We start from the raw sequence: 15,719 nt of genomic DNA on the forward strand, positions 1-15,719 counted from the left end.
AACCTCAAAGGTGGTAGTGCAAGAGACCTTGTGCAAGACGAAAGACCCCAAATCTATAAGAGAAAACATCAACAGGATACAGAGGGGACTTCTCCTGTGTCTCAGAATTTCCACTAAAACCTTCAGGTTGAGGCTCTGAATGGTAAGTGTCCTCAAGACTGAGGAGAGGCGCGAGAAACATCCCAGTGACCTTCCCAAGAGCAAACCCTCTGATTAACAGTTACCCTCACCCAGAAGGCTAGAGATTCATCTGGGAGGAGATTTCTTTAAAGGAGATTCTCAGGAATAGGGATCTATGAGCAGTCCCTCCCCCTTCTCTTAGGGGAAGGAAAGGCGCTATTTCCCCTCAGCTCAGGCCTAGCCAGGGAGGAACCAAGAGATTCCCACATGGAGAATGGGGTTGTCTGCTGCCGAGAGCTACATCTCTCACTCCTGGCTGAGGCTTGCTGAGTGACAGACCTCAGGAAGTTCCTACAGTGCTCCTCCTGGAGTGTGATGATAGAGGGCTTTAAAGAGGTCCCTGCATATCTGAGGACCCACCTGAGGGATCTCTGACCCTTTGCCCAGAAAAGCTGGCTGGAGCAGACTGCAGTAGCAAGGTGAGGAATGTGCAGCAGTGAGAGGGGTCTGCCCTCCCAGGGGCGAGGTTTAGCAGGGTAACAGTGGAGGCTGATGCTTGTCATACAGAAGGGACTCGGTCCCAGAGAGCTGCTTGCTGGATGAAGGGGAGCCCTTCAGCAGAGAGCAGGAGCGAGTTGCCATAAGGAGGGGAGGGTGGAAAAGGATGGAGGATGTGAGAGTCCAGCCAACAGGTGCGCACACCACCTTTGTCAGGTGGATCCCTGGGAGGTGCTGAAGAATCCACCAGTGCACTCCACACAATAAGCAGTAGTGGGATGTCTGCTATGATTGGGATTATGGGATAGTCATGAGAAAATGGTAAGTGGCCCGGCTAGGTGAACATGGCCTTCCCTTTCTCCCTTTACCACTCCTCTCCCTCGGCCGTGAGCTCAGGGGAGCCAGAAGTGGGGCTGGGAGGAGGTGAACTAAGGAGAGTAAGGAAACAGACCCAGCCCTTATTCCGCTGCGGGTCCCCTAGCCTTAGGGGGTCAGCGCCAAGTTAAGGAGAGGTGTGAAGCTTATTGGATGCTAGATTAAAATTTAGATTTGGACTGAACTGATTTCATTTCTCACCTGGCAAATTAACAAAATTTATAAAAATTAAAAAGATTGATAATACTCAGTAAAACTATAAGAAAACAGGCACGATCACGTAATGCTCATGGCTGTTGTAAGCAGCTTGGGGGAAAGTAATTTGCCGGTGTGGAGTAACATTTAATGAAGGCATAGTCCTCGACCTAGAAATCCTCCTTTTTTTAAATTTGTATTTCCTTGATGCCTAATGATGTTGAGTAATGAAAATCTTACCTTTAAGAACCTATCCAGGGACTTCCCTGGTGACGCAGCAGTTAAGAACCTGCCTGCCAATGCAGAGAACATGGGTTCAATCCCTGGTCCGGGAAGATCCCACATGCCGCAGAGCAACTAAGCCCACGTGCCACGACTACTGAGCCTGTGCTCTAGAGCCCGCGAGCCACAATTACTGAAGCCTGCGTGCTTAGTGCCCGTGCTCTACAACCAGAGAAGCCACTGAAATGAGAAGCCCACATATCGCAATGAAGAGTAGCCCCCCACTCTCCACAACTAGAGAAAGCCCAGGTGCAGCAAAGAAGACCCAACACAGCCAGTAAATTAATTAATTTAAAAAAATCTATCCAAAAGAAACAAGGGCAACACAGTGAAAGAATACACACACACACACACACACGTGCACACGCGCGCACATGCACCCACCCACACACGAAGGAAACATGATCCATTGCTTTGGTTTAAAGTATTGCTACCTCCCGGGGTAGAGTGTCCCATTTCTGAGAGTGAACACAGGCTGGGTCCTCACTAAAGTTTTTCCAATAACTGTTTGACCTTGAGTCAGGTGTCTACTTTCTCCGGGCCTCATCTATAAAATGAAGATACTGAAAGTAGGTGACTGTTCCAATCATCCCAAGACTATAAACTCCAATAATAAGCTATTTGTGTAGAAAGAATGTTATCATGGGACATATTTCAGAGGCAGTAGAACCTGATCAATGGTATGTTGGAGCTGAGGGGTGGGGAGATGGTGGTGTGAAAAGCTTCTACTTACTAGCTGAATTTAGGGCTGGGAAAGACGCCTGACCTATATGAGTCATGATTTGGCCCCAGCATCAAAGCAAGGCAGTGAGAGTCTTTACAGTGGGATCTGAGATTTCCCTTTTTCTTCTGTTTAGTAAGTTTGGAATGAAAAAGAGAGAAGTTGATGTGAAGGAGAGAGCACTGGACAGAGCAGGAACAGCATCTCCAAGCCTGACCCCCAGGGACCTCTCCAAATCAGCCTTGACTTTGGCCCTGGGGAGCTGTCTGCCCCGACAGAATAGTGTTTGGTTCCAGGGGGAGGAGCAGCACCCACCCACCCCACACACAGACTGGGTGAGGGGAGGGGTCTCAGCTCCTGGTCAGGCATCGCTCCCTGGCTTTATCTTGCCACTAGGGTGCCCTCCTCCTTGCACCCCCTCTCCCCCAGCCTCTTTCTACCACCCCAGGAAGGAGAAGGAGACACTCACCGAGGACCAAGAGGCGGATGCGCGACTTGGAGATGCCCTCCAGATCTGACATCAGCGAGACGGAGCACTCGTAGGTGCCGTTGTCATCCATGGTCAGCTGGTCAATGGTGATGGAGGCGTCTGACTGCTCGGCGTTGCTCGACACGCTGGCGCGGTTCTCATAAAGTCTACCGTAGATGTAGCTTTTGGTCAAAAAATTCCAGATGAGCACCCTTTCCTGGGAGGAGGAAGAAGCAACACTTGGTCTTCAGCCTAAGGCCCTGGCGTGATGCTCCAGACTCTCCTGATTCACCTCATCTACCATTCCCAGGCCCGGATGTGCGGACACACCAACCCCGCAGAACAAAGAGCTCTACACACGGTGTCCATTTGTGGATTCCTCTTATACTGTTTGTGTGTGTATATGTATATACATATATATAGAAAATATTGAAAGCCTGAGGCAGGTAAACAGTTCATACCAGAGGAGCGCATGTGAGTAAGTGAGGCTTTCACCTTTTGTAACCTCTGGCACCTCTTACCCATTCCACTTTAGTTCTTCTGTTTAGTAGGTTTGGAATGAAAAAGAGAGGAGTTGTAACATTCGGGCAACCAATATTTATTGAGCACCTACTATGTGCAGGCATTGTGCTGGGCAGCCATGCTTGGCTTCAAGCCCCCTTTATTTGTCTGACTCTTGCCTTGGGAATTTATGTATTCATTGATATACTCTTCATTTATCAAACAGAACATGGTACTAGCTAAGACCACTACTTTCGAACCAGACTGCTTCCATTCAGATCCCAGTTCTGCCACTTACTAGTTGTATGGCCTTGAGCAAAATGCTTGACCTCTCTATGAGTCCATTTCCTCTTCTACAAAACGGAGGTAATGGTAATAACACTTGTATCATAGGATTTTTGTGAGGGTTATAGTAGATAGTATATGAGCTTGATGACGTCTCCTCAGGTAAATGAGTAGAGAAATGGCAAGTCCCCAAGTTACTTCATTCGGAAAGGGTCAGGGAGAGGTCAGAGAGATAAAAGGGAACGCCAAGACAAGACTACCAGAAAGCCAAGGGAGGGAGATTCCAGAAGTGGTTGATAGTCGGAAAAGCTAGGGAGAAATGAAACAAGATGAGGACTGAACCAGCACATTGAATGTAACATAAGAGAAGTTGCTGCTGATTTTGGTGGAGTGTTAGGGGAGCCAGGTAGACCATGCTGAGTAGGGAAGAGAGTGTGGAGACAGTGTCAGGTCTGATGCCTGCGCTTGGTCTTTATGCATATCAGGGAAAGGCACTCTAGTTGTTGGACAGACGCATCTGTGCCAAGCTAATGGCGATCAGGCCCCCTGGGCTGGGTACCCAAGTGCATCATCTGCCCAAGCACATGTGACAGCCCTGGTGGGGGCAGGCAGCTCTCAGGAAGCTTGGCTGAGAAGGGGATGAGCAACGAGGCGGGAGATGAGGACCTGTCTTGGGCTGTGGTCCCAACTGTGGATGCTGGTCTTTCCCAGCTCAGCTCTTTTCTGACCTACTGGCTCTGCCAAGGACTCTTCATGCCCCAGCCCTCCTCCTGATCACAGCTATCCTAAGGCTTCCCCCTCCTTGGATCTCCCCCCAGGCCACCCTCCGCCCCTTGCTAGACCTGTCACAATAATCCCCTTGAGGGCACAGGTGTAATCCCTTTCTCTGCACCCTTGCTTGCTCTCAAGGGGATCGCCTCAAGTCCCTTAGGAAGCAAGGGACCCACCAGCCCACAAAAAATCTTTAGCATTTATCTCAGCACTCAGAAACGTGCCTGCCAGAGACCTAACATCTGGTTTCCTGAATACATGTGATGCTGAAAGGATGTGTCTTCATTTTCTGCAAGCTCAAGGCAGCAGCTGCCCTCTCTAGGTTTTTTTCTGGGATTCTGGAAACAGATAGGACATGTGCTCTGGCCCATCAGGGTCCCTTGGGCAACAGACAATAAGGTGCCTCATTGGCCCTGCTGCTCTAGGACTTGGGTGTCCTTGTCACCCCTTCTTTTCTGTCAGGGAAAAGGCTAAATGCTTTCACTCTGAGTAGCTGGGGATTTAACGCCAGGCATGTTTGCGTTTTAAAAGTAGAACTCATTTTAAAACTTATGAATAGGGACTTCCCTGGAGGTCCAGTGGTTAAGACTCCACACTTCCACCTCTGGGGGCGCAGGTTCGATGCCTGGTTGGGGAACTAAGACCCCACATGCCGCAAGGCACAGCCCCCACCTTCCTCCAAAAACTTACGAATAGATGTTCCTCTTCTTACAGTTAAAGAAATGTACATTTGATCAATAATGAGATACTTTTTCACTCATCAGATTGGCAAATATCAAATAGTTTGAGAATCCTTAGTTAGAGAAACAGGTGCCTGCACTGTTTTTGGTGAACGTGAACATAGGTCTGACATCCAATGAAAGCAATTTGACATTATTTATCCAAACGTTAAATTCACATAGCCTTTGACCCAGAATTTCCATTTTTAATAATTTATCTTATATATAAATATATAACTAATGACAATAATGGTTGTAAATATATACCTAGAGACGTGCATATAAGGCTATTTATTGCAGCACTGTTTGTGCAACAAAATATAGGGAAAAAACCAAACGTCCTTTGTTGGTACATATAGAGCTTTCGTAAAATGAAATACTTAATGCAAATATTTAAAAAGAATGAGATAGATATAAATGTACTGACATATGGAAAGAGGTATATTAAGAGGAAGAAAAGCCAAGTGGAGGACAGTGTGCATGTAGTTTATACAAACATACATATTCTTATATGTATATGTGAGTATATGTAAATATATGTCTATGTTTGTATGTGCGTGGTATATGTGTGGAGCATCTACAGATGTCCACCCCAAAATCTGATAATAATGGTTGCCTTTCTTGAGGAGAATAGGAGACTGGGATTCTAGGGTGGAAAGTAGATGTAGTTTCATGTGTGTGAATATATACATTCACATTTTTTTTAATTGGCATAAAGAATCATTGGAAGGGAATGCAAGAAACTAAATCTTAGCCCAAAGTGATATTCACAGCCCTGAATGACTGCAGCAAAGATATCAAGCAATCAGAATGAATGTTGCCCCCAAGGAACTAGTACCAATGAAAATTAGCCTTGCTGGGGAGGATGGGGAGATAGAGGGATTAGGGTGTGGAAACTGGGTCGATGGGACAAGAAGGGCAAGGATGGGAAGGAGACTTCTCAATGTACACTTTCATGATATTTTAATTTTTGAACCATGGGATTCTATCTATTCCAAAATAGAAAATAAAATAAAATCTCCCCATACTCCCTCAAAAGAACCTAAACAGGAAAAAACAAAAACAAAAAAACCTATAACAAAATTTGGCCTCAAGGGAGAGCTCTATGCTAATCAAAAGGAATCATTGACTCAAGTGATACTGTTTAGGTCACTTGAGACTGGCCAACAGAAAGATGTTTTGGGGAAGGTGACTCTTTCAAACTAGAGGTGGCACAATACAGCCCTCCCTGGGTCCAATACTCACTGCTCCTTCCCCACCCAGCCCAGCCTGGGCACTAACTAGGTCTATTCTGTCTAGCATTTATTGAAAGGCTGTGTAGTGCTTGTCCTCCAAGAGCTCATGGTCAGGTCATACTCATGATGCTTCCAACTTTTTAAAGATCCTTACCGTATGAGTCCTTAGAAGCTTGTCCCATTGGATAAATCCTTCTCGGTTGAGGGAGGCAGTTTGGTACGTGCATGGAAGGGTGACACTCTTTCCCCGAGCAGCCCGAAGAACATCCTTGGGGGTTTCCACAGAGATGGCATGGACAGTCACCCAGACTAGAAAGAAAGTGGGAAGCAAGTGACATGGGCACACCCACTCACTGTCCACTGGACTTCTGAGGGAAAGCCCAGTGACACCCTTCCTCCTCCAACCACATTTAGACCATGACAACTGCAGTCTTGGCCACAGCATACAGCTGTTCTCCTCCAGGCCTGGGGTGAAGACAAACGCGTGTACCTTGGTTCACCCTGTACCCGTCCCGCAGCACCTCAGCAAAGTTAAGTGCGTTGTGTGCTGGATACAAGCCTGGCTTTGAGCCTCAGCCCCACCTCTTACCCACTGTGAAAACTTTTCTCAGCCTCAGGTCTCACCCATACAAAGGAACAATAATACTTTCAGAGCAGTTGGGAGAACTGAACGAGATAATAGGTGTAAATGCTTTGCCTCATGCCTGGCACATAGAATGCTCTCGATAAATATTTCCCACCATCTTTTTTGTTGTAATGATGATGATTTATTCATTTATTTAACAAATATTTATGGAGCACGTAACTGTGGTAAGAAATTTACTGAATAAGATCAAGTCAAGGTAAAGAGAGAGAGAGGGTACTCCCAGAGGCATTTATTCTGTATAAGTTTATCAGAAAAAAGGTGAGAAAAAGAGTGTGGCCACATCAGCATCTCTCATTAAATGCATTCTTCTCGCCATGTGATACTGACTCTCTTCCATCAAGAGGCAGGGTCTGTGTCCCCACCCCTTGCATCCAGGTGGGCCTGGGACTACAGTGTGACTGAGGCCCATTTGGCAGAAGCTCTAGTGAATGCATTTCCTTCCCACATAGTCCGGGTGCCCTTTAAACTGCTGATTTTTATAGTGTTTCCCAAGGGTGGGCAAGTCCGTACTTGGGCCCGTCAGCAATGTCCCTCCTTACTGGTTGCTGTGGTGGGGGTTGGGGTCCCATGGATACAGCATCTCTGTCTTTCCCACCCATTTCTGTGTTGTCCTTCTATGTGCAACAGCTGTTTAATCAGCCCTCAGATCTTCCCCAGGAGGAATTGCTCTGTATGTCGGTGTAGACTTGGTGTGTCTGTGGGAGGAGGTGAGCTCAGGGTCTTTCTATGCGGCCATCTTGGACCCCCCCCCCGCCCCCGTACCAGTCCATGTTTAATACACAACTTCTCTATGGACACTTCAGGAAGTAGCATAGCATTGAGTTTAAATGCACAGCCTCCAGGAGCTAGAATGCCTCCATTGGAATTCCAGTTCCTTCATCTACTAAATGTACAACCTTTACTTACTTACAAGTGCCACAGTCCTCACTTGAAAAATAGATTGTTTGAAAATTAAGTAAAATGAAATGTGTACTTTGTTTAGAATGACTCCTGACCCATAATCAGTGCTCGATATATGACAGTTACATTATATACACGTGTGTGTATGTGTGTTCAATATATCCTCTCTCTATGTATATATATTCATATTGAATAACTTCCACTTTCTCATCCCATAGTCATTTGTTGGGCACATCCTTAGTTAGAAGTTAATCACAAGAAATAACCACCCACCGTCACCATGGGTGAACTATCACAAAGGAATAATAATTACTAATGAGTATAACTAAAGAATAGATCAATGTTAGAGATCATTGCACCAGCAAGTTAAAGTCACTCCATGTTAATTTGTGAGGGAAGAGGTTGAAATGAATGGATGAGAAAGAACTCATAAAGAAAAGAAAAAAATCTTGAACAAATATAGAGCACTATTTAAACGCTATTTATAAACCTGAGAAAGATCTTTAAAAGCTGATCCTGTGCCCTGAGGCACACCTACACTTTCCGTAATCCTAGATGAGAATTTATCCTGTATTTAAGACCATGCCAACAGCCATCCCGGGAATCCTGCATAGCTTATCTAAATCCTTCTCGCTGATTCAGTCAGTATCCTCCTGTTCTGACATTACTGGCAACAAAGACCTCTGGCTTAATTTCTTAGTTTCCCATCATATACTTCTGAGGCTTCTGATGTTTGTAATCACCAGCTTTCTCACCCCCAGTTCTGTAATAAACCCAGTTCCTTTCTCCTCTTTCCATAGGCTTACTGTTCGTTAGCTCTGTGGCCCTCGTTTTCCTATTCCGTGGAATCTTTTCATCCTACTCAGCAGATGAGAAAAAAGTACCAGGTGGGACATCTGATCCATGATCAGAAAACTAGGAAATGGAGAAGTTCATTTCTAGAGGCTTCCGACAACCTCCCTTTCTTCTTGTTTGTACAGGTCTACATTGCATATCTGCTTTCCAGCTGCCCAGAACCCCCCGATCCCCAGTAGTTGCAGTTCTCCCATCCTGTTGCTGCCAGCAGCTGTGTCCCTCATGCTCCAGAAATATTCTTTCTTTTCTCCTCCCTCCCCACTCTCCTTTTTTCTCAAGGCTGAGTTCTTCTGAAATCCACGAAGCTCATCTGTCTGATAAGCTAATTCACCATAAGGTGCTAAAAACAAATAGTTCAGTGATGTGTTAACCTTCCCAAGGGTATACAAATTGGAAGAGCAGGTGATTTCACCTGCAAGGAAAGTATCAAAATCTCACAGAACTATAGAAATCTGCTGAGGAAGAAGTTTTAAGCACATACATTATCCTAGAGAAAATGTACAAAGGCTCTCAAACAGTAGATTACTCTCCTTTGTGCCACGAGTACTGCCTACGAGGACCTTCATCCTAGTACTCACTCATGAAAGTTTATTACACAGTATGGCAGAGTGGCCAAGAGCACAAATGCTGGAGCCAAACCGCCCAGGCTGGCATCCTCATTCTTAGCTTTCCTGGCTGTGCAACGTTGCACAATTCAATTAACTTCTCTGTGCCTCAGTTTTCTTGACTATAAAATGAGGATAATATCATCTAACTCAAGGTTGTTGTGAGGGTTGGATGACAACATATTTAGCACACACAGCCTTTACCCTGGCACACAAGCAAGAACTATGTCAGCATTCTGTATTGTCATGTCTTTCTCCTCTGCTACACTGTGTTTCTGTCATTTTCATACCCTCGAGGCTCAACAACGTGCTCAACACATAGAAGATGCTCAAATAAGTGCTCTTTGACAGCAAAATGAATGAGTTCTAGAGTACTTAAGTTTAAAAGATGGGTAGGATTTACAACCAGAGAAACTTGGTTGAAGAACTTATCTTACACATTGCTAAAAAATGTCAAAAAAAAAAAAATCGAATAAAGAACTAGAGGAACTGCAGAGAAGGGACACCAAGTCTGCAAGTGGCCCCAGATGGAAACAGGAAAGGTCATTTAACCTCCCTAAGTGGGTGGGGTGTGAAGACCCAGCTTGAAGCCTCCAGGATTGCTTGTAAATAATTAAGGTTTGTTAAGAAGATAATAAAGCGTTTCTTAAGAGCTAACCAGAAAGCAATACATCCAAGGAGGATAATGAAATGCTTGATGGAACTGGCTGCTTGAGGCATACACAGCACATTATGGGAACCCTTGGGAAGCTGGCAGTAATGCCTCCACTTAGGAAAATCCATTTGCTCAGAGAAACCACATTCTTAGTTAGGGAGGAGGTGCCAGAGGCCCAAAGGGACCCATTGTGCCCCGGGGCTAGATACCTGCTCTGACAGTAAGAAAGTGCTGGTCTCTAGGGAAGGGGGTGCAGCTCATACATGCATGTGTGTGTTGGTTTGAACTGTCTCCCCACGTGGGAATGATTCCTGTAGGCTCTCAGACTAGCAGCTGGGGGAGGAGGGATGGAGAGGTGGGGAGGGAGTTAGAACCCAGTGGACATTTGTGGAACTCTTTGTTCAACAGGAATCTTTAAGAATCTATAAATTCTGGTCAATTTAGTGAATTTTTCCTGAGGCCCTATTTTAGCGCAAGGCACTGGGAAAATGATCAGAGACGTATTCATGCCCCACTTCCTCCAGGAATCCACCAGGACCACCCCAACCCTTACTGGCTTCGCTGAAACACTGCAGGGAACGTGTATCTCACGCACACGTCGTTCTCATGTCCATGTGGGTCTGTGTGTGAGGGCCGCCTCCCCTCGTCAGGTGGCAGCTCCTTCTAGCAGGGTCTGTGCCTCGGACTTCTCTTGTGCCCATCGTTTGCCAGCTCCAACCGAGCTAGGTGCTAATAAGACCTTGTTGGCTGAGTGGTTCATGACACGGTCCCTGCCCAGGAAGCAGTTAGAGGGCAATGTCAGCCAGCATCCTAACAGAGCCTAATTAAGTGTTAAGCGCAAGTGTTAAAAGAGTAAAGCGTGAAGGGAGAAGGAGAGGGGCTGCATGAGAACCTGGAAGAAGGATTTTAATGGAAAGGCTTATTGAGGAGGTGGGATTTGAAACAGCCCCCAAGGGATTCAATTCACTGTGTTGAACTTGTTTACATAAGTGAGTAAAGCCGGATGAAAAATTGTACATGCAACAGTATCCCACTTCCACATAGTTACAGAGAGGAAGCAAATTCCAGAAAAAAAAATCACAAAATACAGAATTAGTACCATTTATCTCTGGATTCTGGGACGATGGGCTTCTTCTTTGTGTATTTTTATTTTCCGAATGTTCTGAAACAGACATGTGGTACCCTGGTAACCATAAAGGCATGTTACAGTTTATTAGTCAAGCAGGAAGTTAGGAAGTAAAGTGAGGGCAGCCTATTTTGTCAAGGAGCTCGCCTAACACAGGGAGATGGGAAAGCTGGAGCCAGGAGGCCATGAAAAATCTTGAGGAGGTTTCTTTCATCCCCTCTGGGATGGAAGATGGAGAGACTTGAGCAGGCTACTAGGTTATAGCGATGGAGCTCCTGGAAAGGAAGAGACTGAAAACAGAGCAGAAGCTAAATGGAGCAAGACCCCCGGCTGGTTGGGTAGGGGCATAGGCGGAGGACTAGCCTTGCCCACAGCAAGAGTCGCCTGTTCCCATGTGTGCAGAAAGAGATAAGTTGGCAGACAAGTGTGGAGCCGCAAGCTCTAACTGGAGGCCCTGCCCTCCACATTTTATGCCCCTCTCCCAGTGAACTTTGTGACAGTCCCAAGTGGGAGCGTCTGTCTGTCACCATGTTCTGCCTATGCCAGGTGTTTATGGCCTCCCTGATTCATCAGGGCAGAAAACGAGGAAGCAGCCCAAAGGTCACTGGGTGGCAGGGGAGGAAGGTGCCTCAGGAAGCAGGCGGGTTCCAAGTGTGACAGTTGGTGCCCTGGGCAGAGAGAGCTGCTCCAGGGACAGGGTGAATTGGGAACAGAGACAAGCCCAGCAGGCAGAGAGGATGTGGGGATGAAACCTGAATGCTGCCAAGGTGGGGTGGTTTGAAGAGCAACTAAACTTTACCTCAAGTTACATATGTCCTCCACTGGCTGTCTCAGTACTGAAATGGCCACTGCTGAGTGAAGGCGCTGAAGCCCCTGCTAAGACACAAGTGCTGTCTGGGAGGGAGGGAAGACACAGTGAGTGACTCCCTTTAACCTGCAGGGCAAATCCATTTCCTTAATTCACCCCTCTCACCCATCAATCCCTAGAAAGGGACTCGGGATGAGTAAATGTTGATAGAAACAAATGCGATTAGGAAGTTGAGGCTTGGAGAGAAGTGGGATGGAGTAAGAAGGAAGGGAAGAGAGACAGGGTAGGAGACACTGAGAGCAAACCAGCCTGCCGCCTGGTGAGGTTCCAAAGGGTAGGTACTTGGTCATTAAACCCGCCCAGCAAACGGCTGCTGGACACACACATTCCAGGGACTCTGCTGGACTCTGGGCACAGAATGGCAAAGCAGAGAACGACACAGTCCCCGCTTTCACGGTGTCTGATCCTCTGCATGAATCAAATGACAGTAAATAATCACAGAGATAAGTAGGAAGCCGGCACAGCAACAACCGGTACACATTCAATGACAGGATATAATAGAGGATCTGGGGATGAGGAGAGGTTGGCCTGAGGAAAGGCCTTTGGAGTTGACAATGGAGGATGAGCAAGAGGGAACCACAACAAAATGGGGGAAGAGGCGAGTAGGCGAGAGAAGAGCACGGTGCAGAGGTCAGGGCACAGGAGAAGGTGGGCTGTGTTCCAGAAACTGAAACAGGCCATTGTGTAACAATGGAACCAAAGGGGTGGTGTAGGGGTGTGTGATTGCCCCGTGTGATATCCTTTAGCCCCCCATCGTGACTCCAAGCAAACACAGAGGCCAAGTACAAACATCATACGTGTGCCATCAGGGTAGTTTGGGACAAACTTCCCTATCTGCCAAACTTCACCCCTCAAGACTCTCCTACAAAACAGTTCCGAAGTTACACCACTCCCAGCGCGGCCAGAAATGTGGGATGGGCCCAAGTCTAATAGGCCGTGACAGCGATTTGAGTCTTTTTTTTTTTTTTTCTCTATCTACAATCTATGGTTTATTTGAAGCAGTTCTTTTGAGTATGAGGGTCCTTTCTTGCATCCAATGAGTGAGCACTCAAAGTGGGGAGACAAAATGTACTTGTCAGTTTGAACATCACTGATGTCTATCTTTCTATAATTAAATTAGGATTAAAATGAAGAACCCACTGGTAGCAGGAAGAAGCAAGAGTCCTCTAGGGTCTGGCATTTGATGAGCTGCATATTCAGTTACTGTGCATTTCCATTGTTTTTCTGGGGCACAACATACAGCAGAGACTTGGGAACACGGGTGCCTGAAGCCAGGTTAGGCTTACATTCCATAGCTATGTTGCTTGCAGGGCTGTTGTTACTATACTTGTTGGCTGGGCCCCTACAAATGGGATTCTGGTCTCAGCCACCGTCTCTTGTCCAAGTTTCCTGATTTGGTTGATAACATCCTGCTCAATGCGACTTTTGCTGCCACAATTTGAGGATGATGACTGCTTTCAGCCCAAGGAACCTGGTGTTGAGCATAAAGGGATAAGGAGCCAATTTGTTTTCAACATCAGCACAGTTAGTAAGTTTAATCCTATTTGGAAATGAAGGAGGCAGAAAGCGCGTGGTCCAAACACGGCTCGCTCCCCAGTGGCCTTCACCCTACCTCCGTGTCCCAGCAACGCTCACTTCCGGTTTCTGATGTTGGGCGTGAGGCCCCCACTTCCTGCACCTGGCAGTCTCGGCTCCGGTCGGAGGTGGGGCTGTGGGCTCGGCCGTGGGCATCAAGGTACCCACCCTCTTCGGGCCCCCTTCTCCGGCCCTTCCCACTCCTTAGTGTCCCCCTACGTGCGCCCATGCTCTTTTAGCCCGCCCTCCCCTGGTCCCCAGGACGCTGGTGGCCTTGTGGGAGGGGAACTTGGGAGGCCTTCCCTGGGCATTTTGGAGCCCATCTTAGAGATGAGAACGAGGGCTTAGAAATGGGCACCGGGGGGAGGCAGTGGGGCTGGTTAAAGGTCAGGTGCTGGCTGGAAAGAAGCCTTGTTTGGGGAAGTTGTCCAGATAGTTAACTTAGATTTTGAGAAGAGAAGAGGAAAGTTATAAAGGAGATAAGCAGGAAGTACAGCCTCCCTCATGCAAAACAAACAAACAAACAAAAAAAAAAAAACCAAGGGCAAGAATCTGTACCCTAAATTGTTTGTTTAGCACATGTTGTAGAATCTCACAATTTAAAGGTCAAGAATAGTCTCTGAGAATGCATGGTAAGATGGATACCCTAGTTGGATTAAAGGCAGTTTTAGATTTGAGGCAAGAGCTCAATGAAAAGAGTTGGAGAGGAAAAGAGGACTGGAAAGTTATAACTTGACAGTGGGAAACCAAACACATATTGAAAAAAAAAAGTATAAGCAGTAGTTCTTGTCCCCAAGCCACTTAGGAAAACAGGTCCCAAAGTGGGTGAAAAGTTAAACAGCAGTATAACAGATGGAAAAAAAAAAAGTGGTTGAGACCTCAAATTCAAACCAGGAAGAAATCAGTGGGGCTCAAATTTATCTGGGAAGGCTTTATGGAGAGAAAGGATTTGTGATCTTTCAAGGTTAGACAGGAAAAAAGGAAGGTACTGACACTACAGGTAGGTCTGATGATAATATTTTTCCAGACCAAGAAGTGCAAGATGTGATATGACAAACATTTTTGTAATGTTCAAGGTTTAGGAGGCAGTCTAGGTGCTGAACTATTGGGATGTGGGGGAACATTTCAGTGGTTTATAGAGCTTAAATATGACTCGGGAGAACCTATTCTCACAATATGAGTCTTACCCTAATAGTAACGGTAAATCACTTAAGAGCTTTAAGCAGGGGTAGCGACATGGTCATAATTTCATTTTAAAAGATCATTTTGGCTTCAGGGTGGACAGCAGATAGGAGAAGGGCTAAAACAGGCTCACAAGGCCAGTTGGAGGCTATGGAAGTAGCTTAGGAGAGGTGGCTTACGTCAGTGAGGTGGCTTACTTCAGTGAGGTGGCAGAGGAAACAGAGAAAGGTGAACAGATTCAAGAGATGTTGGAGGGCTACAATTATCAGGACGTAGTGCTGACAAATTTGTAGCTGAAGGAGAAGGAGCTGCCAAAGGTGATATGATGGTATCAAAATATGGTCCCAAAATACTTTGAAACTCCTCTGGTTATCAGGGAGTAAGGGTGGGAGAAGGATAAACTGGAAGATTGGGACTGATATAGACACACTACTATATATAAAATAGATAACTAATAAGGACCTGCTGTACAGCACAGGGAACTCTACTCAATACTCTGTAATGGCCTATATGGGAAAAGAATCTAAAAAAGAGTGGATAAATGTACATGTATAACAGATTCACTTTGCAGTACATCTGAAACTAACACAACATTGTAAAGCAACTACACCCAACAAAAATTTAAAAATTAATTAATTAATTAATTAATAAGACTCATATCCCCTCCCTTGAGTCTGGGTTCTGTGATTACTTGATCAATAGCATATGGTGCAAGTATGGTAAAAGATGCTGGGTCAGTATCTGGGCCCAGACTTTAAGATACTGGCAGCTTCTACCTTCTGTCCCTTTAGATGTTTGCTCTTAGAATCTAGCCACCATGCTGTGAAGAAGCCCAAGCTTCCCTGTGAAGACGTCCACAAAGAGAGGAACTGGAGTTAGCACCAACTTGCCAGCCAGTGAGCCAGCATCTTGGAAGTGGGTCTTCCAACCCCAGTCAAGTCACCCCAGCTGATACAAGCTGTGCCTGCCAAGCGCCATGCAAGCTGCAGATTTGTGAGAAAAATAGATGTTTATTATTATTGTTTTCAGTTACTAAGTTACTACTAAGTTTGGGGGTAGCTTATTACATAGCAATAGAAAACTGTAACAGATCCCTGCTAGGCTTCTGGCTTTCATTCCTGGATGGATGAGATGTC

General features: G+C 46.1%; 1 protein-coding gene across 1 annotated transcript in view; it reads right to left on the reverse strand.

Annotated features, from left to right (window-relative positions):
- Nucleotides 1-13,630, reverse strand: part of GPA33 (glycoprotein A33) — a 33,864-nt gene extending 20,234 nt beyond the window's left edge. The window contains exons 1-3 of the mRNA XM_057727193.1: nucleotides 13,462-13,630; nucleotides 6,326-6,480; nucleotides 2,661-2,877 (exon numbers count right to left, since the gene is read on the reverse strand). Coding sequence (XP_057583176.1) covers nucleotides 2,661-2,877; nucleotides 6,326-6,480; nucleotides 13,462-13,630 — 541 coding nt within the window. The remainder of the gene's footprint in view (nucleotides 1-2,660; nucleotides 2,878-6,325; nucleotides 6,481-13,461) is intronic.
- Nucleotides 13,631-15,719: the final 2,089 nt, after the last annotated feature.

The sequence above is a fragment of the Hippopotamus amphibius genome, chromosome 3 (assembly GCF_030028045.1).
Source record: "Hippopotamus amphibius kiboko isolate mHipAmp2 chromosome 3, mHipAmp2.hap2, whole genome shotgun sequence".
Lineage (NCBI taxonomy): Eukaryota > Metazoa > Chordata > Mammalia > Artiodactyla > Hippopotamidae > Hippopotamus > Hippopotamus amphibius.